General features: G+C 43.3%; 1 protein-coding gene and 1 pseudogene across 2 annotated transcripts; one reads left to right on the top strand and one right to left on the bottom strand.

The window, feature by feature from the left end:
- Window positions 1–73: 73 nt before the first annotated feature.
- MSL2 (MSL complex subunit 2) lies at window positions 74–27876 on the top strand. Its single transcript, XM_084752360.1, has 2 exons — window positions 74–584; window positions 24002–27876. Exons 1-2 carry the CDS (start codon window positions 443–445, stop codon window positions 25591–25593), a joined length of 1734 nt encoding a protein of 577 aa, XP_084608486.1. The 5' UTR covers window positions 74–442; the 3' UTR covers window positions 25594–27876.
- Window positions 9542–10663, bottom strand: LOC311580684 (large ribosomal subunit protein eL36-like; annotated as a pseudogene). Its single transcript has one exon. The product of its transcript is annotated as a large ribosomal subunit protein eL36-like (transcript).
- Window positions 27877–27928: the final 52 nt, after the last annotated feature.

Genomic DNA, 27928 nt, shown 5'->3' with positions numbered 1-27928 from the left:
GAGAAGAAGCGTGCCCCGCCTGGACCTCCCCGGGCCCGCTCCCGTGCGCGCCAGCTCCACCCGGAGGTGCCTCCGCGGCCGGACATGCTGCTCGAGCGCAGGCCGCCCGCCGAGCCGCGGGGCTAGACCGAGAGCCGATCCCGTCCGGAGCACCCAGCCGCGGTCGCCTCGGACGAACTCGATCGCCGGTTTCTATCTCTCAATCTCTCTCTCTCTCGGGTCTGCAAGTCTCAGGGACGGAGGAGGGGCGCCAAGGCCTTCATGTGTGGGAGGATCGCTTCAGCTTCTCAAACTTGCACGGGTTTTGGTTGCTGCTTTGGCCCGTGGTTCCGCACGGATTTCTTCCGAATTGTTGCAAATTCGCCATTGTTCCCTGGCTGCTTACAAACTTGGATCCGGAATTTCTCTTCAACCGGGAGCCATTGGTGTCGAAGTGTCTGCAATGAACCCGGTGAATGCTACTGCTCTCTACATTTCCGCGAGCCGCCTAGTGCTCAACTACGACCCCGGAGACCCCAAGGCGTTTACAGAGATTAACAGGCTCTTGCCTTACTTCCGACAGTCCCTCTCGTGCTGTGTTTGCGGTGAGAAGCTTCTTTATTGTTCCCCTTTTCCTGCGTGTTTTCTAGAGGCCCTTTGACTGTAGTAACGTGAACGGTTGGCCGGCCCGGTAGTTCCCTTGAAGCTGTGGTTACTGTGCGGTAGTAGTACGCGGTCATTAGTTTTGAAACTCTCCCAGGGACTTTTGCCCGGCGTTTCAGAAAGGCAGAGGTCTTTTTTTTTTTTTAAAGCCACTTTTTACCGCGATTTTCACGTTCTAGACGGTTTAATTTGCCTTGACCCATCTCTCTGGTGGCTTATTTTTAAAATATATTTTAAACAAATTCTTTGACAGTTTCACACATGTAGTGGTGGTGTCTTAAATGGAGTTGAGATATCAGCAGCATGGTTCTCCCCTCCCTCCCCCCCCTTTTTAAAAGTCGGTTCCGGGGACTGATTGAATACCGCTGTGATTAAGTGTGATCACGTTGTTTTTTATGACATATACGTGTGGCGTTTTTGCACCCCCTAAATTGGTGTGCAGAGGGTAGATGGTATGTATAGTATTGGTGCACGCACCTCCTGTCGGGGACTTCAGATGGTTTGAGGGGTAGCACTGCCCTAACGAAGCTGATGGTGCTCTTTGGTGGAATTTTTACAGATTAGGTTTTTCTGTAGTTTAATATCAGGCGGCATGCCAGAGTTGCTTTATTGTTACTATTTTTTAAAAAAATCTTTAATTTATGTGTGCTGGTGTGAGGGTGTCAGCTCTTGGAAGTTAGAGACAGTTAGTGAGCTGCCATGTGGGTGCTGGGAATTGAACCCAGGTCCTTTGGAAGAGCAGGCAGTTATCTTAACCGCTGAGCCAATCTCTCCAGCCCCTGTTTTCTAAGGCAGGTTGCTACTATATAGTTTAGGCCAATTTTGAACTTGAGATCCTTGTGTCTGCCTCCGGAATGCGGTATTTTATACATCCAGAACCAGGCCTGCTTTCGGAGAATTATTTTTAGATGTTTTTGATCAAAGCCCCTGTCGGCTATAATACTTTAGAATTATTTGTAAACCGGGCATCGTGGCGCACGCCGTTAATCCCAGCACTGGGAAGGCAGAGGCAGGCGGATCTCTGAGTTCCAGGCCAGCCTGGCAGCCAGGGCTATTACACATAGAAACCCTGTCTTGAAAAAGAAGACAAGATTTGTAAGGGATGAGAGGAAATAATATTGTTTTGTTGGAAAGTTCTTAAAGGGTTGATCACTTGTGTTAACTTGGCACATATAGTAAGTATTTGACACCCAAAAGAAATCAGAACGGTTATCCTCGGTCTCTCTTGAGAACATATAAATCTTTCACTTATTAAAAAAAAATGAAATGTTTAATGTAAATAAAATAGCAACAAGCAAGGCACTGATGATGCACCCCACTTAATGTGTTTATTTGAGGTTTTGTTAATCCACTTGTTCAGTTAAAATTTAAGAAACTGAGGCACTTTTAAATGGAGAAGAGTAAATTTTTATAGTAATGGCTGAAGCATAGGAATAGTATTCAAGATTGATCCAGCGTGTATTTTTTTTTTTTTTTGTTTTTTGTTTTTAAATAGCTCAGGGCAGGGCACTGAGGGGTACAGAAAGGGTGAAGATTGGTTTTTTTTCCTGGTCAGGTACTTAGTTTCATAAACGTTTGAGCAACCAATGATTAACCGCTGCTTTGATGAATAACAGACTGTACTTTACAGGGCAGCAGTCACTCAGGGCAGATGGCTCAGCCTCCATGGGCCATCAGCTACGTGCTGTGTAACGGAGGGCTTAGGGCTAGGTTCTGAGTTGGCTTTCAGTTTAAATACAGCCAAGGAAAGTGCACGGAGACTTTCCCTGACTTAATGGTACTCTGTTTTGCGTCTCACTTTTAGTTTTTGGTGGTGCTGGTTATCAAACTGAGGGCGACGGGAGAGCTCTCTGCCTCCAAGTTGACTTTATAGAGCGCTAAGGTTGAGGAGATTGAGGAGCTGACCTAGCTTCTCCACCGACATTCCACCCCCTTTGTTTTTGAGCAGGGTAGGTAAAGTGGGGAAAGAGATGTCAGTGGGGTAATTACATGGTCCTACTGTCCGATAGCTGTTCTCAGGAAGCTATTACCAGCTAACACTTGGAAATCTGGTAGGCCCCTCTTTATTAGAGGGTGGATCTCAAGCTGTGCTAGAAAATGGTGATTTTGGAGGGTGCTTAGGTGTTTGGAGCTTCAAGATCTTACTTTAATTTTTGCATTGCTGAGTCTGGAATCCGGGGCTTTCACCATGCTAGGTAAGCATTCCGCTGCAGAGCTACATGTACACTGCATCTACTAGGCTGGCCTCAACCTGGAGGCCCTTCTGCCGCAGCCTTCGGAGTGTAAGGATTACCGCTGTGTTCCACCAAGCCAAGTGGGATTTTGAGTTATTTTAAAGTAGCTTCATGGTGGTAGTGGTGGTCTGATTAAACATGCACTTAATAATTTAAACATGGATTTAAAAAAAGACATTAAATGTAAAGTTACTTTAAAACGATAATTTTGATGTGTGTGGCTGTTTTGTCTGTGTGTATTTATACGCACCATGTGTGTGCTGTGCCTGAGGAGGCCAGAAGAGGGTCGCACCCTGGGACTGTCGTGAGCTGCCACCTAGGTGCTGGGAGCCAAACCCAGGTCCTCTGGCAGTGCAGTCAGTACTCTTCACTGCTGAGCCATCTCTCCAGCCCTGAAGTTATACGTAAGAAAAGGCCTAGCTGTGGTCTGTTTAGCTTATCTGAATACTCAGTCTTGGCAACACAGTAGATGTTATGACTGGGACTTTGTGATCACTCTCTGTGGTTTTTGCCTCCTTTCCTTTTCATCTGACGGAAACATTTGTGGGGTCTACTTACAATCTGGGTGGTCTTTAATGACACTTCGGTAATAGGGATGTAGGTTTAGATTTTTCTCCAGCCACCACAAGCCTGTGATTATCGAGAGAAAGAGAGAGAGAAGGTGCTGGAAGCCAGCTACAGCACTACCTACCTTTGTGCCGGGTACAGTCTTGTCCTTTTTTTCTTCAGTGCCGAAACGTAAACTCATTAATAGTGGGTGCTTTTATTTCATGAAAATAATAAATATGTAAAAATCAGGGTTACTCCTATTTTGCTGCTGTAAATAGGATGTTTATCATAACAGGTCCTCTGACGTTTCCTTTCTTTTGTATTTTGTGGTCAGTTTCCCCCCTGAACAGTTGCCAAATAGATGTTTTTACCTTCTCCAGCATGTTTTTTATATCTTCCTTTCATTTCCCCCCACCTTCTGGGGCTTGAACATAGGACCGTGTTACATATCATGTACATGTGTAGTTGACCGGCTGGCCTTGGACCAGCGACCTTCCTGCCTTAGCCTGCTGAATACCTGGCACTACAGTCCTGCACCACTGGGGCCTGGCTTCCCTAAAGTTTCTTTTGCCTTAAAATAATTCTTATTTTCTGTAAAGGTCCCTTCTGTGAACTTTCCCTGCTCACTCTGGCAAAAGGTTCTCTTTGTCTTCTGGAGCTCTGTAAGCCTTTGTTCTAGCTATGGCATTTTATAATTCCTTTCAGTGCAGTTTTATAATTATCTTAGTTTTCTGGTGTATATAGAAGTCTTTAGGGAAATAACTGCTTATTGTACATTTTTGTGCTACTCCTTTCACTCCTACCTGCCCAGTGAGTGACTTAGCAACTGAGTACGTGGTACTTTACTGTACTCAGTTTTAGTTTCCTTTATCTGTCTGCTTCTTAAATTTTGAATTATGTGTGAGCTTTATTATTTATTTATTTATTTAATTTTTTTGGTTTTGCAAGACAGGGTTTCTCTGTGTAGCCTTGACTGTCCTGGACTCGCTTTGTAGACCAGGCTGGCCTCGAACTCACAGCGATCCACCTGCCTCTGCCTCCCGAGTGCTGAGATTAAAGGCGTGTGCCACCACGCCCGGTGAGCTTTATTTTTTAAGACCCCCCCAGCCCCACCTGTGTAGCCTTGGCTGTCCTGGCCTCATTTTGTAGACCAGGCTAGCCTCAAACTCATGGTGATCTGCCTGCCTCTACCTCCCAAGTTCTGGGATTAAAGGCGTGTGTCACCACCGCCTGGCTAGGATTTGTTTTTTGTGCATGTGCCTGAGTGTGTGTGTGTGCTCCAGGCCTGTTCAGGTGCCCTAGGAGGTCAGAAAAAAGGGTATCGGACTCTGTGGAACAGGAGTTACGGTGCGTGCCGTGCCGGGAGCTGAACCCCAGGGATTTTTGTTTGTTTTGTTTTTTTCCAGCCAGGGGTTCTCTGTGCAGCCCTGGCTGACCTGGAACTTGGTCTGTAGACTAGGCTGGCATCAGACTCAGAGATCCTCTTGCCTCTGCCTCCCAAGTGCACCACTGTTGCCTGCTAGTAATAGGTGCTTAACAGCTTGATACCTCTCTCCTGTGGTGGGCTTTTTCTCTTGAGAGAGGATCTCACTATGTAGCCCGAGCTGGCCTCTCACAATAGTCAGCCTACCTTTTCTTCCAGAGTGCTGGGATTAAAAGCAAGTGCCACCGTGCCTAGCTTTAAAAAATTAATCTGTACACGGGTTGCTGTTCTGGCTGCATTCGTAATGTGTCTACCTAACAGTGCTCTTGGAGTCCTGTGTGTGTGTGTGTGGTTTGCTAGCCTGTATTTCTGTATTGTGTGCATGCAGTGTTGAGGCCAGAAGAGGGTGTTGGAACCTCTGGAACTGCAGTTACAGATAGTTGAGAGCCACCATGTGGTGTTGGTAATGGAATCTTGGTTCCTCGGCCAGAGCAGCCAGTGCTCTTAACTGAGCCGTCTCTGTAGCCCCAGGCTGCTTCCTATCTCATGATGAAAGAAGAGCCCACAACATTCAAGTCACTTGTTAAATGCAGAATAGTCACTGGGTTACAGATTTTATGGTCTTTGTTCTTTGAAGCGTTAATTAGCCACAGCACTGTTCCTTTTTAGTTATTTTGGTGGCACACACCTGTAATCCCAGCACTTGGGAGGCAGAGACAGGTGAATCACTGTGAGTTCGAGGCCAGCCTGGTCTACAAAGTGAGTCCAGCCCAGCCAAGGCCACACAGAGAAACCCTGTCTTGAATTCTAAATGAAGGAGATAGCAGCGTTATTTTTTTCCAGATCACAGGAAGTGGTTAGAACAGTATCTGAGTACTGTTTTTTGTTTTTATTTGTTTTTCGAGATAGGGTTTCTCTGTGTAGCCTTGGCTGTCCTGGACTTGCTTTGTAGACCAGGCTGGCCTCGAACTCACAGTGATCCGTTTGCCTCTGCCTCCTGAGTCCTGGGATTAAAGGTGTGCACCACCACACCTGGCCCTGAGTAGTTTTCAAGAGTGTCAGTTCTAAGGTTTTATTTTAAATGTTAGCTTGGCATTATGAGGTAGTTGAGGTTTTCTTTCTTTCTTTTTTTTGTTGGTCTGAGGATTGATACGCTATGCTGAATGGCTTTTAGGTTTTTTTAAACTCGCCAGTCTTCAAGTGATACAGGTGTGATAAGCAGAGTCAAATTTGACTGTTAAAACTTGAAATTATTGTGCGAGATACCCCTATAAAATAATCTGGTCAGATTTGTACTTGGGCACCCAAATACTGTCCTGGTATTCTAATGAGTCTAGAAACAAAGTGGTTTAAGTTTACCTCTTAGGTTTTATATTTTCATTAAGCAGGCAGGGCCTAGAGTGGAGATTAATATTTTCCCCTGACATAGTGACCACTTTTGTTTGTTGTTTTGTATGTTAAACACTTTAAAATGTGCTAACTTAAAAAATATTTATTAGAGTGCATGGTGTACATACATGGAGTTTGGAGGACAGCTTTGTGGAGTTGGATCTCTTCATCTTTATGGTTCTAGGGGATCACATTTTAACTTGCCAAGCCTGGGTGCAGTTGCCAGTGCCTGGTGAGCCAGCTTCACATCCCTTACCACTTGCCGTTTTTCCTAGTCCTACTGTTACTTTGTGCTGTGAGGTGGGTGGCTGCCGGACGGTGGGAGTCACCAGTGCAGCTCTGTATCTGACTGCTGTCAGAAACCGTTTACTGAATGGATGAGTGCTTGCATTACTGAAAAGAGATCTTTCTAACATCACTAACATAGGAAGAATGTGCTTTGCAAATGGAAAATACCTGTAAAAAGTAAACAGGTTTAGCTTTATGAAGGATTGCTTTGATTTTTTTCTTATTTCCCCATTGTTGATAAAAGCCATGGTGGACTCACATTGGCTTCAGTAGAGGAGTGACGACGGCAATCTGTTTCAGCTCTAGAATTCTGGTTCTCTTTGGGCAGAAATACTTTGCTTTGTGCAAGAGCGAGCTAATTTATAAAAACCAGGGGTCTTCTGAACATAGAATCATGAGTGACATAATTTATTTCTTTTAGAAGCTAAATTAAAGTCCCTGCCTCTGAATGATTAGTTTTTTTTATATGTGTATGTATGTGCATATAAAATTAAAGTTTTATATTTATCTTTTTTCTTAAACATGTTCTTCCGATAACTCGTGTGCTCCTCCTTTCCAGTCTGGCAGCATGTGACTATAATCCTAGCGCTTGGGAGGTAGAAACAGGAGGATTCAGCATTTGAAAATAGCTTAGGTTACATAGACTAAGTGGGAACAACAAAAACCCACGGACCTAGGATGTAGTTCTGGGGTAGAATGCTTACTTAGCACATGAACATCCCTGGGCTTGTTTCTCTAGCATCATAAAAAGGCAATAAACAAACAAACAAACAAACAAATAAATAAATGTGTACACACACATACTCACTCAGCCAGACTGGCTGGCTGGGCAGCAAGCCCAGGAGACCCTGTTGTGTACCTTCCAGCCCTGAGATTGCAGGTGGAGGATGAGTTAGGTCCTCATGTTTGCAAGGAGATACTTTACTGAGTGATCCATCTTCCCAGTTCTACTTTGCTTTTATAAAATAAAAAGTTGAAACATTTATTTTGTATATGTGTTTATGTACACACACACACACACACACACACACACACACACACACACACACACACACCTCTGGGGAATCAAACTCAGGTCCTTAGGCTTGACAGTAAAGTGCTTTGACATGTTTGCCAAGCCATCTTGCTAGCCCTGTGTGGGTGGGTACACTTGACTGTGTTATGTGGTTAATATAAATGGGTCATATTACTTATCTCTTTTTTGCGTTTGTCTTATTTTACTTGGCCTAATGTCCTTAGGTTCCTCCATCTTATGTCATGTGACATAATATCCCTTTTAAGGCTGAGGAATAATTCTGTTGTGTATATATGTATATTCTTGATCCATTCCTCTTTAGATGGGCATTTGGGTTGCTCCTGCCTCTTGGCTATCTCAAACTGTTGTTATGAACAATGGTATAGAACTACCTCAATATTAGTTCTCTCCTACTTATATTACTTTGCATAATTTCAGGAACCTGTAGTCAACCACAGCCTAAAAACCCATAAATGTATAAGCATTAAATTGGTCTTTGTGATGTTCTAGTCTTTTCCTGGATAAACCCTTTGTCCAGAGTATTCACTTTGCATATCCTGCTCACCCTGTGGCATTTAGTGATCTTGATTATTAAACTCAATAAGCAATATTTCATTTAATTTCTTTCTCTCTTTCTTTCTTTCTTTCTTTTCTTTTTTTTTTGGGTTTTGAAATAGGGTTTCTCTGTGTAGCCTTGACAGTCCTAGACTCAATTTGTAGACCAGGCTGGCCTCGAACTCACTCCTGAGGGATGAGATTAAAGCAGTGAATGAATATTTATTTAAATTTTCTTTCTTTCTTTCTTTCTTTTTTTTTGGTGACCCTTCATACATGTGTTATTTTATAATCTCACTACCAGGGCGCTTAACATTATTTTTCTGGGTTTATTGCAGTAGCCCTCATAAAGGCTGTACCATGATAACTCTTGGTGGTTTTCTTGGCATCTCTGATACTTTGTGAAGTTGAACATCTTTTCATAAACATACAGACAAAGAACAAGCAGGCTACCAAGACGAGACTTGATAGTGTGTGACCATTTAGTGGGGCAGGAGGTCCCCTCGGTCACAGACCTGGGGGAGGGGAATAGGGTGAAAGCGGGAAGGAGGGAGGAATGGGGTGTACAAGGGGTGGGATAACAATTGAGATGTAATCGGAATAAATTAATTAAATAAAAAAAGAAAAATAACCATACAGACCATTAGCTGGAGCTAAGTTTAGGAACTAAAGTGTGAGCTTTGCATGGTGACACATATCTTTAGTTCCAGCACTCAGGAGGCAGAGGTATGTAGGTCTCTGTGAGTTCTAGGCCAGACAAGACCCACACAAGACCTATACCTATCTCAGGGAAAAAAGTTGGGAGGTTCAGTGTGTACTCTAAGGAGTTGTGCTTCCCCTCCTCGCCCCTTCCTCCTGTAGCCCTGGCTGTCCTGGAACTTCCTCTGTAGACCAGGCTGGCCTTGAACTCAGAATCCATCTACTTCTGCCTCCTGAGTGCTGGTCATAAAGGTGTGCACCACCACCGCCTGCATCTAAAATGTTTTTTTTTTTAAAGATTTATTTTTGGCTTCTCTCTTCTGTCTTTGCCTCTTTGCATGCATGTGCAAGCAAACACACACACACACACACACACACACACACACACACACACACTCCAGGAGGCCAGAAAAGGGAGTCAGATCCCCTGAAGTGGAGCGACAGGTAGCTGTGGGTGCTGGGACCAAGACAGTCATCTGGAAGATCAGCAAGCACTCTTTACTGCCAGACTGTCTCTGTCTGCTCCCGCATTCATTAAATATTTATTTATTTATTTATTTATTTATTTATTTATTTGATATAGGAAATTTGCCGAATATTTCCTTTGAAGTAAAACATGCCTGGTGTAAATACTTGGGGTTCTGGACATACATAATACAGAAATTGAGTATTCGTAAAGACCAGATTAATGATTCCATCTGATGGATTTCTGAGTTGGTTGTTGGGGTGGGCTGTATTGGGGGTTTTCTTCATGTTACTGTTGACTTTCATTGCTCATATAGGCCTTTAGGTCTATCAGGTTGTTTTTCTTGGTGAGAAGCCTCTGATTAAAATTGGCCCTTTGACTCTTAGCAGGCAGATTTGTCTTTTCTGAGACAGGAACAATCTTTGAGTTAGTGCTGTTCCAGCTAAGTGAGGATTTTTGTGTCCAAGGTACTGTATCATGTGTGGGTGCATAGGATGATCTGCTCTAGTGGCCTAGACAAAACATTGAATTTTTCTGTCTTATTGTAAAATGAAGTTTTTTTTTTTCAATACGCATAAAACTGCACAGACGTTTATTGAGGGAGGGGGCGTCAGTCCTTCTTGGCCGCGGCCTTCCTCATGGCTGCCAGCACGTTGCTAAGCTCCTCCCGCTTCCTCTTGGCCCGGATGTGCGTGCCCACCCGCTTCTTGATGAACTCGAGCGCGCTTGTCCTTGGACACCTTGAGCAGCTCCATGGCGCACCGCTCGTAGGGTGCGAAGCCGCACACCTCCCTGATCATGTCCCGCACGAACTTGGTGTGCTTGGTGAGGCGCCCGCGGAGCCGGCTGTGCCTCGGCTTGCTGACGTTCTTCGTCACTTTGTGGCCCTTGGGCTGCTGCTCTCCGATGGCTGCTGCGACAGGAAGCAAAATGAAGTTTATTAGAAATGGAATTTGAAGCGCAGTCTGGTTTTGCATGTGTGTGAGATCCAGCTCTACGGAGGCAGAGGCAGGAGAGTTCAAGTCTAGATTGACTTGCCTACGTACTGAGACACAATACAGAGAGCCAACGGTGTGCTGATGTGTGCCTTCAGAGCCAGCTGCTGCTTGGGAGGCAAGACGGAAAGGTTGCTTGGATGTAAGAGTTTAGGACTAGCTTAGGCAGTAAAGTGAGAGATATGAATTAAAGGCAGAACAGAAATTTGATTATGAATTTGGCATTAAAAAAGGATTTATTTATTATGTATACAATATTCTGCCTGCATGGGTACCTGCCCGCCAGAAGAGGGCACCAGATCTCATCATAGTTGGGTACGAGCCACTGTGTGGTTGCTGGGATTTGAACTCAGGACCTCTGGAAGAGCAGTTAGTGCTCTTAACCTCTGAGCCATCTCTATCTAGCTCGAATTTGCCTGCCTGCCTGCCTTTCTTTCTTTCTTTCTTTCTTTCTTTCTTTCTTTCTTTCTTTCTTTCTTGTGACAAGGTTTCTCTGTGTAGCCCTGGCTGTACTTTGTAGACCAGGTTAGCCTGGAACTCACAGCCATCTACCTACCTCTCTGCCTGCCGAGTGCTGGGATTAAAGGTCTGCGCCGCCAGGCCCGGTGAATTTGGTATTCTTACTGGTTAAAAAGTAGTGTTTTGTTGGTCATTGTTTCAAAATCTGTCATTCATATAAAAACCAGCATTGTAGGAGCCTTCTAGAAAGCTTTGAGGCCTTGCAAGGGTAGCCTTTTCTCATGTCAAAGCACTACTGGCCTAAAGGCCCCCTTCTCCTTGACAGTAGGAATGTGTTCTCCTTCTTTGTCTTTAATCACATCCAGCCTTTGTCACCACAGCACACCTTACCTTACCTTACCTGACCTCGGAAGGAGTTGGGTTTGTAATGCAGAAGAGGAAAGGGTGTGGAAAAGCTCTTCTTGTGCTCAGGCTGCTAGGACTGTAACATTTCTAGTGCTGGGACTTGAGTCATTTTGTGAAACCTTGTTACTTGGTTAAGAAAAAGAATTGCTTATCTGTTAGTCAGAGAACACTTTCTGGTCAGTTAAAACATCTTCACAGAGTTGGTTAATAGTGTTCCGCTCCTCTCGGCGCCTTCACTGATTTTCCTTTTGTTTCACCAGTTACTGCTCATGGCATTGAAATCTGTTACTAGGGGCCGGGTGTGGTGGGGCACGCCTTTAATCCCAGCACTTGGGAGGCAGAAGCAGGAGGATCGCTGTGAGTTCAAGGCCAGCCTGGTCTACAAAGTGAGTCCAGGACGGCCAAGGCTACACAGAGAGACCCTGTGTCAAACCCCCCCCCCCCAAAAAAAAGAAAGAAAGAAAAAAAAAAGAAATCTGTTACTAGGGGGGATAGCCCCCATCCTCCAGTGCTGCTGTCTAGTCTGTTGTCTTTCGTTTCTGGATTTGTTGCTCTAGATTGGATTTCTGTTCATTGTGGGTCATGTTTTTATGCTGCTGTATTACTGGAGAGACTAGATGCTATATATTTTGAGCTTTTTGATAAAATATTACTTTGTTATAAATACTCTTAAGCTTTTGTCAATTCCAGCAATTTCTGAATTATTATTATTTTTTTCTGAATTCTTTTAATACATGTTTATTAGAAGGTCTTACTTACGCCAATGTCTTTTTTGGTTTTTCGAGACAGGGTTTCTCTATGTGGTCTTGGCTGTCCTGGACTCACTCTGTAGACCAGGCTGCTCTTGAACTCACAGTGATCCACCTGTCTCTGCCTCCTGAGAGCTGGGATTAAATGTATGCGCCACCATGCCCGGCCTTATGCCAGTATCTTGAAGTGTGTTCTTCTCCCAGTGTGTAGTTCGTAAAAACATGAATGTTTCAGGTCTTACACTGAAGATGTTTAGTTCACTTTGAATTGAGTTTTTTTGTGCAGCTGGACTACAGCTTAATTCTACACGTGGTTGGTTTCCCTGGTCCATTTGTTGAAGCTTTTTTCCTAGTATAAAATTTTGGCACCTTGGTGAGAAACCAGGTGTCTGTAGCTGTATGAGTTTATTTCTGAGTTCTCTGTTGTGTTGCGTTGGATTGTGTGTCTGCTGGGTTGGTACTGTGCTCTTTGGCTACTCTTGCTCTGTAGTATCATTTGAAGTCAAGTACTGTGGCACCTCCAGTGTTCCTCTGACCATCGTTGGGGGTCTTTTGTGCTCTGTATGCATTTTACAGTTAAAAAAAAATAGGTTTGTGAAGAATGTCACTGGAATTTTGATGAGAATTATAATGAATTTCTATATGCTTTTGGTAATAAAGCCTTAAAAATGTCTTAAAGAGAGGGGAGAAAGTGCTGCTTGGTGTGCGAGTTTTAAAGAATAAAGGCTGTGATTACAGTGTGATACTTGAATGCTTTCAGTTCTGAAACCCATAGTAATAAAACATTAAATGGTAAATGTTTTAGTAAAACATAATTCTAAATATCAAAAGCCTTTTACCTTATATTTTAGTCTGTTTATAAAAGCCATTATGAACTTATAAATAAGATTTGTTGCTGGACAGTGGTGGCTCATGCTCGCACCTCCCCCCAACCCCAGACAGGGTTTCTCTGTGTAGCCTTGGTTGTCCTGGACTCACTTTGTAGACCAGGCTGGCCTCAAACTCACAGTGATCCGCCTGCCTCTGCTTCCCCAGTGCTGGGATTAAAGGTGTGCGCCACCACGCCCAGCCATGCTTTTAAACTCAGCACCTGGGCAGCAGGAACGTGAGTTCTCAGGGCAGCCAGGGCTACATAGAGAAATCCTATCTTGAAAAACCAAACCAAACCAAACCAAGCAAACAAAAAACGAGACCATACCATTAATGGTTTCTAAACTTGTTTGATTATTAGAATTTGTGAACCTTTTCCTAAAATGCATGTATGGGGCCATACCACCAGATACCTAGTCAGGTCTGGGGTGTGACAGATGCCATATGGTGGATGACAGTAGAGCTGTTGGAATACTATCACCCAAATAGGTAGAGACCATTAATGACATGGCCTCTGCTTTTGTTTGGTTTGGTTTGAGTTGAACCTTAAAAATGGCCAATATGCTGGGTGGTGGTGGTGCCCACCTTTAATCCCAGTACTTTGGGAGGCAGAGGCAGGAGGATTGCTGTGAGTTTGAGGCTAGCCTGGTCTACAAAGCGAGTCCAGGACAGCCAAGGCTACACTGAGAAACTCTGTCTTGAAAAACCAAACCAACCAACCAAGCAAACATAAATGGTGTATGTATGTATGTATTTATGTACACACACACACACACACACACACACACACACACACATATGTATGTGTATGTGTGTGTTTAAAAATGGTTTATATGCACCAGTAAATTGAAGCAGTGCTGTGTTAACCAAATTTCTACACAAATATAATGATTTGATTTTAAAGATGATAATGTATTTAAGAGAGGGCAATAAAACCAGGGTGGTTGCATGCCTTTAATCTCAGAGTTCAGGGTCAGCCTGATCCTCATAGCTGAGTCCAGACCAGCCAAGCCAGGGCTACATAGTAAGACACTGTCTTAAGACACAAACGGGGGAAGGGTAGTAAAGCAAACCTTCTGATTCAGTGGAAGAACAGCTTGTGAAATAAGATCTAAATTTTTTGGCTGATGTTCTGCTGTGGATCAGTTTAATTGTGCATAATAGATTAGAATATACTGTGTGTGTTTTTAAAAATGATTTATTTGGGCTGGAAAGATGGCTCAGCAGTTTAGAGCACTGACTGTTCTTCCAGAGGTCCTGAGTTCAATTCTCAGCAACCACATGGTGGCTCACAACCATCTATAATAAGATCTGGTGCCCTCTTCTATCCTGCAGGTGTACATGCAGGCAGAGCACTGTATACATAGTAAGTAAATAAATGATTAAGTCCTAATTCTTGCTGGAATATGAAACGAAGCATGACATCTTTATGGATCTGTTTAGGGTGTGAGTAGTTATACATCATTCCTTAATAACCTGTGTTTGGGTTTTTAAATATACAGTATCGATTGCCTGTTGAGATTTAAAACTATTGACTTACTGCTTTCTGTACCAGAAAGTATTTTGTCATAGTTTTAGTTAAACTCTGTGGTTTGCCATTCAGATGTTCATTAAACAGTTTGGCTTCAGCAACAAGCAAAATTGTAGTGTTAAACTTTTTTTTTTTAAAGTCCTTAATTCCCTGTCAAATTGGCATATGTGTAGCTATCACTGGCCTCTCAATATAGTACCTAGTTATTTAAAGTGATGATACACAGTGAACTTAAAAATAATTACCTGGAGCCGGGCGTGGTGGCGCACACCTTTAATCCCAGCACTTGAGAGGCACAGGCGGGTGGCTCACTGTGAGTTCGAGGCCAGCCTGGTCTACAAAGCAAGTCCAGGGCAGCCAAGGAAACACAGAGAGACCCTGTCTCAGAAACCCCCTCTCCCAAAATTTACTTGGAGCTAAATGTGGTAGTATACAGGAGGCAGAAACATGAGGATTGCTTCAAGTTGAAGACCAGCATACCCCTTCTCCAGAGGAAGAACAGAACAACAGCGTCAACCACAAAAGCAAAACAAAAAACCAAAACAAGCAAAATTACTTTGATTAGGCTTTTTTTTTTTGTTTTTTTGTTTTTTTTGTTTTTGTAGAGTCCACCAATTGGAGGAGATTCACAAGTTCAGCCCCCCCCCCCTTGATCAAGTGATCAAAATATTCAGTAACCAATTTTAGTGACTTACGTGTATCTGTTATCTTTGTTCCTTATTTTAAGTTAGACCTCAATGTTGTGTTAATACTATAATTGTGCTAGGTATTATAAAGAAAACAGGTTTCAGGGTTACAGGGCTGTGGTTAGGGATATCTAAAGAGGTTAATACTGGTCCCAGCATCTCTGCTTGATTATTTGATTGGAGAGCTAGTAATTTCTAAAAACCTTAGTTTTTTTTTGCTTAAGATTTATTATGTATACAATGTTCTGCCTGCTTGTATGCCTGCATGACAGAAGAGGGCACTAGACCTCATTAATAGATATCTGTGAGCCACCGTGTTTGCTGGGAATTGAACTCAGGACCTCTGGAAGAGCAGCCAGTGCTCTTAACCTCTGAGCCATCTCTCCAGCCCTAAAACCCTTAGTTTTATTATTAGTTTTTATTCAATGTTTTGAAGCATTTAGTTGCCTTGTGATAGTTAAAATAAATGGGATGAGTATAAGTTTAACAGATTCCAAGTGGCGCTTAATCAGAAATGTAAAAACAGAGCTGGCAGCCAGGTGTGGTGGCGCATGCCTGTAATCCCAGCACGGGGAGGCTGAGGCAGGCGGATCTCTTGAGTTCTAGGCCAGCCTGGTCTACAAAGTGAGTCCAGGCACAGAGAAACCCTGTCTCAAAAAACCGAAACAGAACTGCCCTTGGGAATGTCAGAAGTAAAATTACATCTTAGTTAAATTCTCTGGTCTCATAATAATTTTTTTAAGGCTGAATTTATTTTTTGAGATAGGGTTTCTCTTTTTAGCCCTGTTTTTTCTGGAACTCTCTGTGTATTACAGCCTGGCCTTAACTCAGATGAGCCTGCTGCTGCTTCTGTAGTGTTGGGATGAAAGGCATGTGTTAGCATGCTTGGCTTGAATTTTTTATTTTGCTGTATTTGGGACAGGGTCTCTCTATAGCCCTGGGTGTCCTGGAACTCTCTATTTAGACCAGGCTGGCCTTAAACTCAGAGAGACCCATCTACCAGCCTCTGCCTTCCAAGTACTGGGATCCAAGCTGTGCACCATTACACCCAGCCTAGTTTTATGAATTTCAGTTTTTATTGGCAACTATGTGATATGAATGCAAGTGTGCTAATCAGTACACATATATGCAGGCTTTGTGTGTTCATGCATGTGAAGGCCAGATTGCTCTTACACTATTTACTAAGGCAAGGTTTGCTGAATTTGGAGCTTTCTAGTTCAAGTTGGTCTAGCTAGCCATTATGCCCTGGGGAGTCCCTAGTCTTCCTGTAATGCAGATCACCAGGCTCACCTGGCTCTCACTTTGTGTGGGAACCTGAACTTGGAACTGCATGGGCCCAGAGTCATCTCCTTGGTCTCCTTTATTCTTTATTTTTATTTTTTTATTTTTTGGGTGACAGGGTTTCTCTGTATAGCCTTGACTGGTCTGGAACTCACAGTGATGCGCCTGCCTCCGCCTCCCGAGTGCTGGCATTAAAAGAGTGCGCCACCACGCCCGGCTCCTTTATTCTTTACATGTTGCTTAATGAAGGACCTTTAAAAAAGTTTAGACTTGAGTTCATGCCTGCAAAAACCGATTTTAAGCACACTTTTGTTAGATTGCAAATAAACTTGCAAAGATGACCACTTTAATTGTCGAACAGTTAATATTTGTTCTCATTTGCTATAATACACAGGGTCTTTTTTATTGTGTAGTCATTTTCTTTTAGTGGGTCTCTTCGTACATTTGTGTGTAGACGATGCTATTCTGGGCTAGTGAGATAGATGGCTTAGCCCTTCAGAGCAAACACTGCTCTTCCAGAGAGCCTGAGTTTGGTTTTTAGCACCCACATTGGGCTGGTTGTGTCTGTCTGTCACTCCAGGCCCAGGGATTCTGGGATCCTCTTTGGCCTCTGTAAGCCCTGCACTCCTGTTTGCACATCTGCACAGACATGGTGCAATTTGTTTTTTTGAAACAAGGTTACTCTGAGTAGTTCCTCTGGAACTCTCTGTAGACCAGGCTGGCCTTGAACTCCAGAGGTTTGCCTGCCTCTTCCCGAGTGCTGGAATTAAAGGTAGGTATGTACTACCACTGCCTGGTTGGAAAAACAATTATTTTTAAAAGAAGGAAGATATCTTAGTTATTGTTTGAAAACATTATTTTGGGGTATACTTTTTATTCTGTAATTCAAAGTTAGTAAAAAAAAAAAGGTCAGAAGATACTTTTTCTTTTTTAAAAATGATTTTTATTATGTTCATTGCTGCTTGGTCTGCCTGTTTTTTTTTTTTTTTAAAGATTTATTTATTTATTTAGTGTATGAATGCTCTATCTGCATATACATTTGCATACCAGAAGAGGGCATCAGATCTCGTTGTATAGATGGTTGTGAGCCATCATGTGGTTGCTGGGAATTGAACTCAGGACCTCTGGAAGAGCAGCCAGTGTTCCTAACCACTGAGCCATCTCTCCAGCCCCGGTCTGCCTGTTTTATATGGGCGTGTTGGATCATCTGGAATTGGAGTTACAGACAGTTGTGATTGACAGTAGCTGTTGGAAACTGATCCTACGTCCCCTGGAGCGGTAGCCTGTACTGATTGTTGAGGCACCTTTCCACCCTCAGAAACCCCTTTGTTAAATGGTAGAGTGGCAGGCTCTAACGCAGAGCGTGGCATAGAGCTGGGCCATGGAATTATTTATGTAAGTGATAGAGAAAGAAGGAAAAAGGTATTTTTCTTTGTTTTGTTTTCCAAATAGGATCTCAGTAGAGGCTTGAGATCCTCCTGCCTCCCCCAGTGCAGCCAGGAGACTTGCTTTATTTTTATTTTATTTTATTTTTTAACAGATCTTGCCTTGGGTTTATTTGTAAAATCAGCATAGGACTGGTCATCTGTAAATAACGTAGGTAGGTGTGTCACACTAGTCCATCTGTCTTCACACTGGTAGAAGCCTTTCTCTGGGGCCTTCACAGGGGCCTGGGCACTTCTGGGATCCTGAGCTGGGCTGAAGCCTGGACCTCAGCTGGAGCTGCAGCCTCTGCCTTGCTTTGAACCTTGGGCTTTGAACCTTGGCAGAGCCTACAACCGTTGGCCATGTAGCTTTGAATCTGCTTTCCAAGCTTGGGGTGAGCAAGGAACGCAAGCTGGCTGAGTTTGTGACTGGGGCCCTTTGGCATCTTGGGCTTAATGGTCTCAGTCTTCACAAATTAAGGCCTCTGCCTGTGCGTGCCGTGCTGCATCTTCAGGCCTTTCTTGTGCTGCTTTATAATGCTCATGCTCCTCAGAAGCGTGCAGTCAGCCGCCTTAAGAGACGTATGTCTTTGTGACCAAGGTTTTCCTTCCTTCCTTCCTTCCTTCCTTCCTTCCTTCCTTCCTTCCTTCCTTCCTATTTATTTATTATGTATACAATGTTATGCCTGCATGTACACCAGAAAAGAACACCAGATCTCATTATAGATGGTTGTAAACCACCATGTGGTTGCTGGGAATTGAACTCAGCATCTCTGGAAGAGCAGTCAGTGCTCTTGACCTCTGAGTCATCTCTCCAGCCCCCATGACCAGGGTTTCTTGATGCCATTTCTGTACCATTTGTATATGGTGTGGTTCTTATTAAGTCATGCTTTATTAGAGAAAGATAGCCTAAGCAGTTAATTCTTCATTTTAAAAGAAGGAAAAAATAAAGATATTTAGATTACTAGATTGATTATGGAAGGTCTGTTATTCTGGTCCTATCACAGACTTTTGACCTGGCAGAAATGTATTTTCCCATTGTGGGTGATTGAGACAGGGTCTTGCTGTGTAGTCCAGGCTGGTCTCAAACTCCAGGTCTGGCTTCAGCTTCACAAGTACTGGGATTACAGTTGTGTCCACCACACCTGGCTGTTTGTTTATTTGTGACTCATGGGTTTCTGCAGCCCAGGCTGGCCTGGAATTCACTGTATAGTGATGCTAACCTCAAACTCACAACACTTTTTGTCTCAGCCTCCTAGGTATTGAGATTATAGGTTTTGAGCCACAATGCCTGCCTGTCTTTAATACATGGCTTTATATGACTAGAGTCTGAATGTATGGGGAATGGGTTATGAAGAATATATATATGTGTGTGTGTGTGCATATGTATATATGCACACACACACACACACACACACACACACACACACACTAACACCTGAAGAGGTTTAGGGCTTATCAAGGCCTGCCTAGATGTGTCAGTTTTGATTTATTGCTCCTGCTATAGTGTTTTTGTAAATGATTATGTTTTGTAAATCAGTTCTGTATATAATCAAGGCTATTTAAAATGCTATCACTTATGGTAAAATGGTATATACTATACACAAACAGTCTCAGCAAAATTTTAGGTGTTGTCAAATGATACGGAGGTTGAGCTTTTTTCCTTGTGGGCTCTTTTGCAGAGAAGGTAGGAACACTGCTTCCCAGTGTATGTGCTATCTTAGGCACTGTTGTATGCTCTGAAGAGACACCATGACCAAGGCGCCTCTTACAAAAGAAAGCATTTAATTGGGGGCTTGCTTACACAGAGAGAGAGGCAGGGGGAGGGACAGACAGACAGACAGACAGACTGACAGACAGACTGACAGACACATACAGACACACACACACACACACTCTGAGACTGACTGACTGACAGACAGACAATGGGCCTGGCTTGGGCTTTTGTCACTCGCAGTGACATACTTCCTTCAGCGTCCTTCTCAAGTTGTGGTATTCCCTAATGAGTAAGCATTCAGATCTGTGGGGGTCATTCTTACCAAAGCACCTCAAATGCTCACATGAAACATTTCAGAGTAGCTTTGGAAATTGGGGTGCTAGGGAATCTAGTGAGGACTCTGCAGCCTCAGTGTGTGAGCCCTAAGCCCAAGCTGCCCCTTTATGCCTGTTGAGAATCCCTCCTGTCCGTGCTTCTTCCTGCTGCACACACTGTCCAGTTACGGCTATTACCTGTGTCTGTTCTCTCAGGAAAGTCCTTACGTCTGTGGCTCATTATTCACTCTGCCTGTGGTTCACTTTTAGGAATCAAATCTTTTTTTTATAATAAATGTGAAAATAAGCTAAAATTGTCTCAGTGAATGCTACAGATTTAATAGCAGAAGTGGAGATGGTGTTGGATAAGCAAGCATAACTGTGGCGTAAGGGGCTAGGGCGAAGCGTGCCTGCTGACCACCCGTGAAGCTTTAGGTGCGAGTGTCCAGCACTTCCACCGCCAGGCCTAGTGACACCGGCTTGCAATCCCAGTACTTGAGAAGTGCGTGCAAGAAAATAAGAAATGTAAAATGTCATGTTTAGTTACCTTTGAGTTTGAGGATAGCCTGTTGGAGAATAGAGCGAGGACATGGATGAAAACACTAGGTTGGGAGCTGTAGACGCAGCTTTAACTTTTCATTGCTAATACCTGCCTGTATAGTTGAAGAAAATCTGTTTTGATCAAAATGGAGCTATAGGAACAAGTGATTTCCATGGCCAGCCAATGACAAGCCTAATGCTTTATGATTCTGTTACTGTTCTTACATTAAATGCCAGCGTATTGCCAACTATGATACAAAGTTAAAAAAAAAAAAGCTGGCCTTTGAGCAAGGCCTAGTGAGCAGTGGGAATATAACACAATAATTGCTATAAATAGGGAGCACACCGAGGCTCAAGGAAGGCTTCTTGTGGAGGTCCTATTTGAGATTTGAGGTTTTGAGTTTTGAAGGGAAAAATTGTAGAAAGAATACAGACCCACATAAAGTAAGCATTGCATGTTTTCTGAGGATTAGTGTGGGTGAGAATTTGGAGTATAGGGTGAGTCTTAGTATTTAAGGTTAGGAGGAGAAAGGGTTTTGAGTTTTTTCCTTTTTATTTTCATGCTTTTCTGTGTGTGTGTTTTCTCCCCAAGACAGGGTTTCTCTGTGTAGTCCTGGCTGTCCTGGACTCACTCTGTAGACCAGGCTGGCCTTGGACTCAGAGATCTGCCTGCCTCTGCCTCCTGAGTGCTGGGATTACAGGCGTGCATCAGCACCTGGCTGGGTTTCAGGTTTTTAAAAAATATTTTTATTTAATTTTTAAAATTTATGTGCATTGGTGTGAGGGTGTCAGGTCTTGGAGTTACAGACAGTTGTGAGCTGCCACGTGGGTGCTGGGGATCGAACCCGGGTCCTTTGGAAGAGCAGTCGGTGCTCTTAACCACTGAGCCATCTCTCCAGCCCCCGGGTTTCAAGTTGGGTTTTTTTTTTTGGTTTTCCGAGACAAGGTTTCTCTGTGTAGCCTTGGCTGGCCTGGACCCGCTTTGTAGACCAGGCTGGCCTCGAACTCACAGCGATCCACCTGCCTCTGCCTCCCGAGTGCTGGGATTAAAGGCGTTTGCCACCACGCCCGGCCCGGGTTTCAAGTTTTAAAGGCAGTTGGAAGGCTTTCAAAGGGCGAGCTGTAGTGAGGTTTATATGTTGGAGAACAACCGCTCAGTGGTAGAATAGCAGATGAATTAACTGGATTGGGTAAAGTTGAAGCAAGGAGAGATACGTGATAAAATGTAGTCTTCACAGTGAGAAACGAGGGCTCTGAGGCGGCACCAGGAGTCAGACGGAGAAAATGTAGAGGGTGATGGGCGGGGCCACTGATAGGAAGTGGGACGGAGCTGAACAGTCTGGGTGGCTTCAAAAGTACCCGGTTTCTGAGTGAAAGATGGTGTCAGTATCCGTCCAAAAGAATACGGGATGGAGGAGGAAGCTTAACCCCCCCCCCCCCCCCCCCCGCCCCAGGGTCTCTCTGTGTAGCCTTGGCTGGCCTGAACTCGAATTGTAGACTGGCCTCGAACTCACAGTGATCTGCCTCCCTCTGCCTCCTGAGTGCTGGGATTAAAAGCGTGCGCCACCACGCCCGGCCTAGGAAGCTTAATTTTAAGGTGTCTTTCGGAAAGACAGATGCATTTGTACATGCCTTGGGAGTATGAGCTGAAGAGGTGAGAGCTGGAGATAGACCCAGGAGTCACTAGTCTGTAAGAGGTGGGAGGACAGCTGACCAAGCCGAGTCCTCAGGAGTGTGCAAACCAGGTTTAAACTGGGTGATATTGATGTATGTATGCACTTTAAAAAGGAGTAGGTTCATGATTGCCAGAAGGTTCTGTGGAACAGTTTGTGTCTGTGCATGTGTATCCTGTTTTTGTAGGGGTCGGTGACCCAGTAAATATGCCAAAGGAGTAAGGGAATGCAGCAAGGAGAGAGATTCTGGTTAGATACCTGTCTGTTTAAAGACCTGCCTGTGCCTCCGAGGTTTGCCATTAAAGGTATGAGATTGATCCCCCCCCCCCCCCCAAGAAAGGGTTTCTCTGTGTAGCCTTGGCTGTCCTGAACTCACTTTGTAGACCACGCAGGCCTCAAACTCACAGTGATCCACCTGCCTCTGCCTGCTGATTGCTGGGGTTAAAGGTGTGCGTCACTGTCCTCCGCCCCACCCTGGAGATTTGATTCTTAATCTCTGTTGTGTTCATGTTTAAATTGTTTGCATTGGATTTTAGTTTAGTACTGGTTATGTTATTGTAGGTTTATTTTATGATTGTTACTGTTGCCAGGTCCAGTGGTCTCAGGATTTTTTTTTTTATAAGCACTTGTCAATGAGTGTGTGTGTGTGTGTGTGCGCGCGTGTGCTCTCCGCACTTTGTTTTTCCTACTAATCTGATGAACCTATTTTTGTTAAAGTATCCCACAGTTAGAATGGATAATCAAAAAGACTGTGCTTCAACTGGGTAGTTGTTGGTGCTTTCTGAATAAATGACTTATTGACAAAGGTGTCTACTAAAATTTATGTGTGCATTCCTTGCAGTGTTGGGTTTTGAATTTGTAGGTTGCACATGTGAGCAAGAACCCTAGCTCTTGACACTTTTTTTTGAGACAGTGTCTCTTTATAAAACACAGCTCAAGTTGTCCTTACACTACTGCTTCAGCCCTCTGCATGCTCAGATTACAGGTGTGTGTGCGCTCGCGCGCCTGTGTGTGTGTGTGTATGTATGTGTGTACGCGCGCGCAAGTCACGTGTGGACAGAAGGTAGAGGTGAGGCCATGAGATGCTGTGTTCTGTCCCCGTGCCTTATTCTATTGAAATGAGGTCTCTCGTGAACCTGGAGCTGGGAGCCAGTGAGCTCCAGTGACTCTCCCCGCTGCCCTCCCCCTGCGGCTCAAGTAACAGGGGTGTGCACTACAACTTGCTGTTCTGTGTGCTTCCTGGGCATTGAGTGCAGCTCCTCACACTTGCACTGAGCCAACTGCGTATCCCTACTTCCACTTTCATAATTTGTTGCTGCACTTAAGGTGCCTGTGGTTTATAACGTAGTTATTTTGAATTCTGCCATCCTGTATTACCTGTATTTTTCTTAATTGTAATAAGTTAAAAACCCACACCAGTGTTTAGAGGGAAGTTGTTAACTTGAAAAAGAGTCTATATTGAGCCAGGCATGGTGGTACACAAGTCTTCCCACTCCCCTTGTTTTCTTGAGTCAGGGTCTCTTTATGTAGCCCAGGCTGTCCTGGAACTCACTATGTAGCCCAGGCTGTCCTTGAACTCACAGAGATCTGCCTCCAGAGTGCCCTACCACTGCTTGGCCATTTTCCCTTATTTTATTCTTTGTTTTCTTGTGGAAGATTTTTGAGTTGAATAAAACTCATTTTATTTTTAATAAATGAGCCCTTCTCCCACTGTAGCTACATTTTGATATTAGTCACTGGTTACATTAGTTAAAGGTCTTACTGGTTTTTAAGCCTACATTTCATACTGGTTTTTTGGCCACCAAGCTCTACCTCTTGATAGGCTTTGGAGAGAAGACCATAAAGAAGGTTGGTGCTAACATTTTTGTGGGCAAGACCAGGATCAAGGAAGACTGTGGTGTGAGATAACATAATGGAGACTGTATTACAGAAATGAAGTGAGCTGTTGAGTCTTTCTCCAGTTCTCTCTGTGTGTACCCCCGAGTCTAATGGTTTTACCAATATCATTTTTGAGATTAATATCTGAACTCCATTATATGAAATTGTATATTAGTTTTACTAAAATCTGTGCTTCCCTCCTCCTCCTCCCCCCCTTAGGACATTTGCTACAAGACCCTATTGCACCCACCAACTCCACCTGCCAACACTATGTCTGCAAACCTTGTAAAGGCAAGAAAATGATGATGAAACCTTCATGCAGCTGGTGCAAAGACTATGAGCAGTTTGCGGAGAACAAGCAGCTGAGCATCCTAGTGAGCTGCTACAGGAAACTGTGTGAGTATATCTCCCAGACGGCGCTGGCCCGGGACATCATAGAAGCCGTTGACTGCTCGGCTGACATTTTAGCTCTGCTTAACGACGGCTCACTGTTCTGTGAGGAGACAGAGAAGCCTTCCGACTCATCCTTCACTCTGTGTTTGACACATTCCCCTTTACCTTCCACTTCCGAACCCACAGCTGAGACTCAAGCCAGCTTATCTCCGATGTCTGAAAGCACCCTCAGCATCGCTATCGGCAGTTCTGTTATCAATGGATTGCCTGCTTACAATGGGCTCTCAATAGATAGATTTGGAATAAATATCCCTTCACCTGAACATCCAAATACTATTGATGTCTGTAATACTGTTGACATAAAAACCGAGGATCTGTCTGACAGCCTGCCCCCTGTCTGCGACACGGTAGCCACTGACTTATGCTCCACAGGCATTGACATCTGTAGTTTCAGTGAAGACATGAAGCCTGGGGACTCTCTCTTGCTGAGTGTTGAGGAAGTGCTCCGCAGCTTGGAAACTGTTTCAAATACAGAGGTTTGCTGTCCTAATTTGCAGCCAAGCTTGGAAGCCACTGTATCCAATGGCCCTTTTTTGCAGCTTTCTTCCCAGTCTCTTAGCCATAATGTTTTTATGTCTACCAGCCCTACACTTCATGGGTTATCATGTACAGCAGCAACTCCGAAGGTAGCAAAGTTGAACCGAAAACGATCCAGATCTGAAAGTGACAGTGAGAAAGTTCAGCCACTTCCAATTTCTACCATTCTCCGAGGCCCAACGCTGGGGGCATCTGCTCCTGTGACTGTGAAGCGGGAAAGCAAAATCTCTCTTCAGCCTATAGCAACTGTTCCCAATGGAGGCGCGACACCCAAGATCAGCAAAACTGTACTGTTATCTGCTAAAAGCATGAAAAAGAGTCATGAACACGGATCCAAGAAATCCCACTCTAAATCCAAGCCAGGTATTCTTAAAAAAGACAAAGCAGTAAAGGAAAAGATTCCTAGTCATCATTTTATGCCAGGAAGCCCTACCAAGACTGTGTACAAAAAGCCCCAGGAAAAGAAAGGATGTAAATGTGGGCGTGCTACTCAGAATCCAAGTGTTCTTACATGCCGCGGCCAACGCTGCCCTTGCTACTCTAACCGGAAAGCCTGCTTAGACTGTATATGTCGTGGCTGCCAAAACTCCTATATGGCCAATGGGGAGAAGAAGCTGGAGGCATTTGCAGTGCCAGAAAAGGCCTTGGAGCAGACCAGGCTCACTCTGGGCATTAATGTGACTAGCATTGCTGTGCGTAACGCAAGTACCAGCACCAGTGTAATTAATGTCACAGGGTCCCCAGTAACAACATTTTTAGCTGCCAGTACACATGATGATAAAAGTTTGGATGAAGCTATAGATATGAGATTCGACTGTTAAATCAGTGGGTCTTTAAACCTAGCCCTGGTAGGAGATAGCTACAGTTTTACGGCAGCTATGGTTCTGTTGGTTTAACTTGCCGGAGCTCCTGCATATAGATCACTTGTATCAAGTGTTTTCATTGCTAAGTTATATGTGTTAGTGTCGGGGAAATAGTTTGCAGGTAATGGAGGAGTAACCCTACAACTGTATGTTCTTAGTTCTTACAGACCGCATTGTCTGAGAACAAATGCTGATGCAACTGATTTATACAAAATGAACTTTGGCAAGGAAAATAACAATAACCTCATTGTTTATGGTCATGCTTTGTGCATAATCAAAGTTGATGATTAAATGTAAGGAAGTGGTATCTAGTCAGTCCATAAAGATTGTGCTAATTTTTTGTTTTGTTTTTTTGGTTTTTTTTTTGGTGGAAAAGTAGCCATTAGTTTATCAGGAGACTGCGCTGCCTTCGGATGCTGCGCTAATGTTTCTCCCCCTGAAAAGCTGATGTGTTCAGCTCAGCCTTTGTGCTGACATAATACCATTTCTGATCATGAAAATTGGCTACTGCGTGCATGTAGCAGCTTTTAAATCAGCAGTATTATGAAAGAAAATTTCCCCCTCATTAGAATGTTTAAGAAATCTGTCTTTTAAAAACGTGAACAAATAAATTCTGTCAGACCACAAATGTTAAGCTGTTTATGCTTTAAATGTTTATGAGTTCAACCCTCTTTCTAGTTATCTGACTCAATTCTATGAGAAAACCCTAGGTCCTTCACTTTGAGCAATGTTCTATTTGGTAAATAAAGTGAAGAGCTGTTTTATTCTGAACATAACTGAATTTATATAGTTCATGACAGTTTTTAAAAATATAAACATTTTTAAAATTGGGTTTTATTTAAAATAATTTTGGAATAATGCCCTAAATGTACCCAGATTTATGCATTATACTTAATTGCCACTGGCGGCTTCTTTGATTTTTATTTCCTGTTTATTTGTCACAAGCTATACCTTGAATATGCTTTTCCTTTATTTTTTTCTTTTTGGGGGGGTGCTGTTCATAATGAAGGCTTCTTTGTCAAGGCCTTAATTAAAAATGCCTTTAATGAAGCCTGCGCATTTAGGTGGGTTTAAAGCTCGGAGGATTTTCTTTAGAATGCTCTTTTGCATGTAAAGCACAAACTGTGTTTCAGTTTTTAATGTACTTCTTCCTATTAACTTTATGGGGAAGACAAAAACATTCTGTTGACGGGAAGTCTAGTCAGTTGCTTGAAAGAGCACAGCCCAGGTTAAACATGGACTGGCTAGGTGGAAATGACCTTGTGATTTCAGAGTTGCTGCTTTGGCGGCACTTTTAAGAAAAATACTGCTAGGGAAGTTCCAGTTTCTACTGCATCACCATCGAGTGAGATGTCTGGTGTGTTGAAGTTGTTCTGATTTGGCACACAGCGTGTTCAATGATGGTTACTCGCCTCATAAAGACATGGAGAAGACTCCTTTGGACACAGAGCAGATGACACCTCCTGTTTTGTAGTGTACCCTGGTGTCATTTTCTGTGAATGTGGTCAGGTAGTTGTTTTGTTGTTGTCATTGGGCTTTTTAAAAAACAAACAAACAAAAAACGAAAAAAACAAAAAACAAAAAAAATTTTTGGTCTCTTTTGGTGGGGCGGGGGTGGGCTAAAGCCATAGGAAGAAAAATGTGATGTATGTGTCCAGTATGTACGATTTTGTTTTTGTTTTGCAAGAAGAGTTGAACTATTTTTGATAACAAGAGTAAATGGTGGAAAATGCTTCTTAGTTGTCTTGTCTTTATTTGCTTACCAAGTTCTGGAATTTTATTTAAATTCTTTAAGTGATAGCAGTGTCTTATGAAATATGTATTAACCTAAAATTTGTAAGCTGTTGAACCAGATGCCCTGCTATATAATCGTGTAAATCTGTTTTTTATTCACTAATGATCACTGCAGAAATGACTAGAAATGAGATTGTACACGTGGATAATTAGGCTATACTTTGCAAATCTCCCACACTTTCCTAATATGATCTTAAAATTCATGGAGTACCTCATTGCTATCCAAATTTGATAATCTTAGCTTTGTTTTTTGATGCACGGGAGGTTGGCAATATAGGCAAAGTGGAAATCAGTCTTTGAGGACCTTGATTGTTATGTAATATTGCCAATGATGAATTCAGGTTGTTTTTAGCACAAGTTTCTCTTTTTTATGCTGGTATTCTCACTGCCACATTTTTGGAAACCTGTATCACACCTTAAATCTATCAATAAATGATAGTTTTCTAATTGTATGTTGTAGAATACTGAGGAGTTTGGGATCACATGTTTTGAATGGTTT

Source organism: Acomys minous (genome assembly GCF_964271855.1).
Source record: "Acomys minous genome assembly, chromosome: 13".
Taxonomy (NCBI): domain Eukaryota; kingdom Metazoa; phylum Chordata; class Mammalia; order Rodentia; family Muridae; genus Acomys; species Acomys minous.
Note: the sequence above shows the minus strand (reverse complement) of the source record. Positions and strands in the feature narration are given on the sequence as shown.

Coding starts and splice junctions, on each gene's coding strand:
- MSL2 (XM_084752360.1), top strand. CDS start 443: ATGAACCCGGTGAATGCTACTGCTCTCTACATTTCCGCGAGCCGCCTA. Junction 585..24,001: donor CCTCTCGTGCTGTGTTTGCG/GTGAGAAGCTTC, acceptor TCCCCCCCTTAG/GACATTTGCTACAAGACCCT.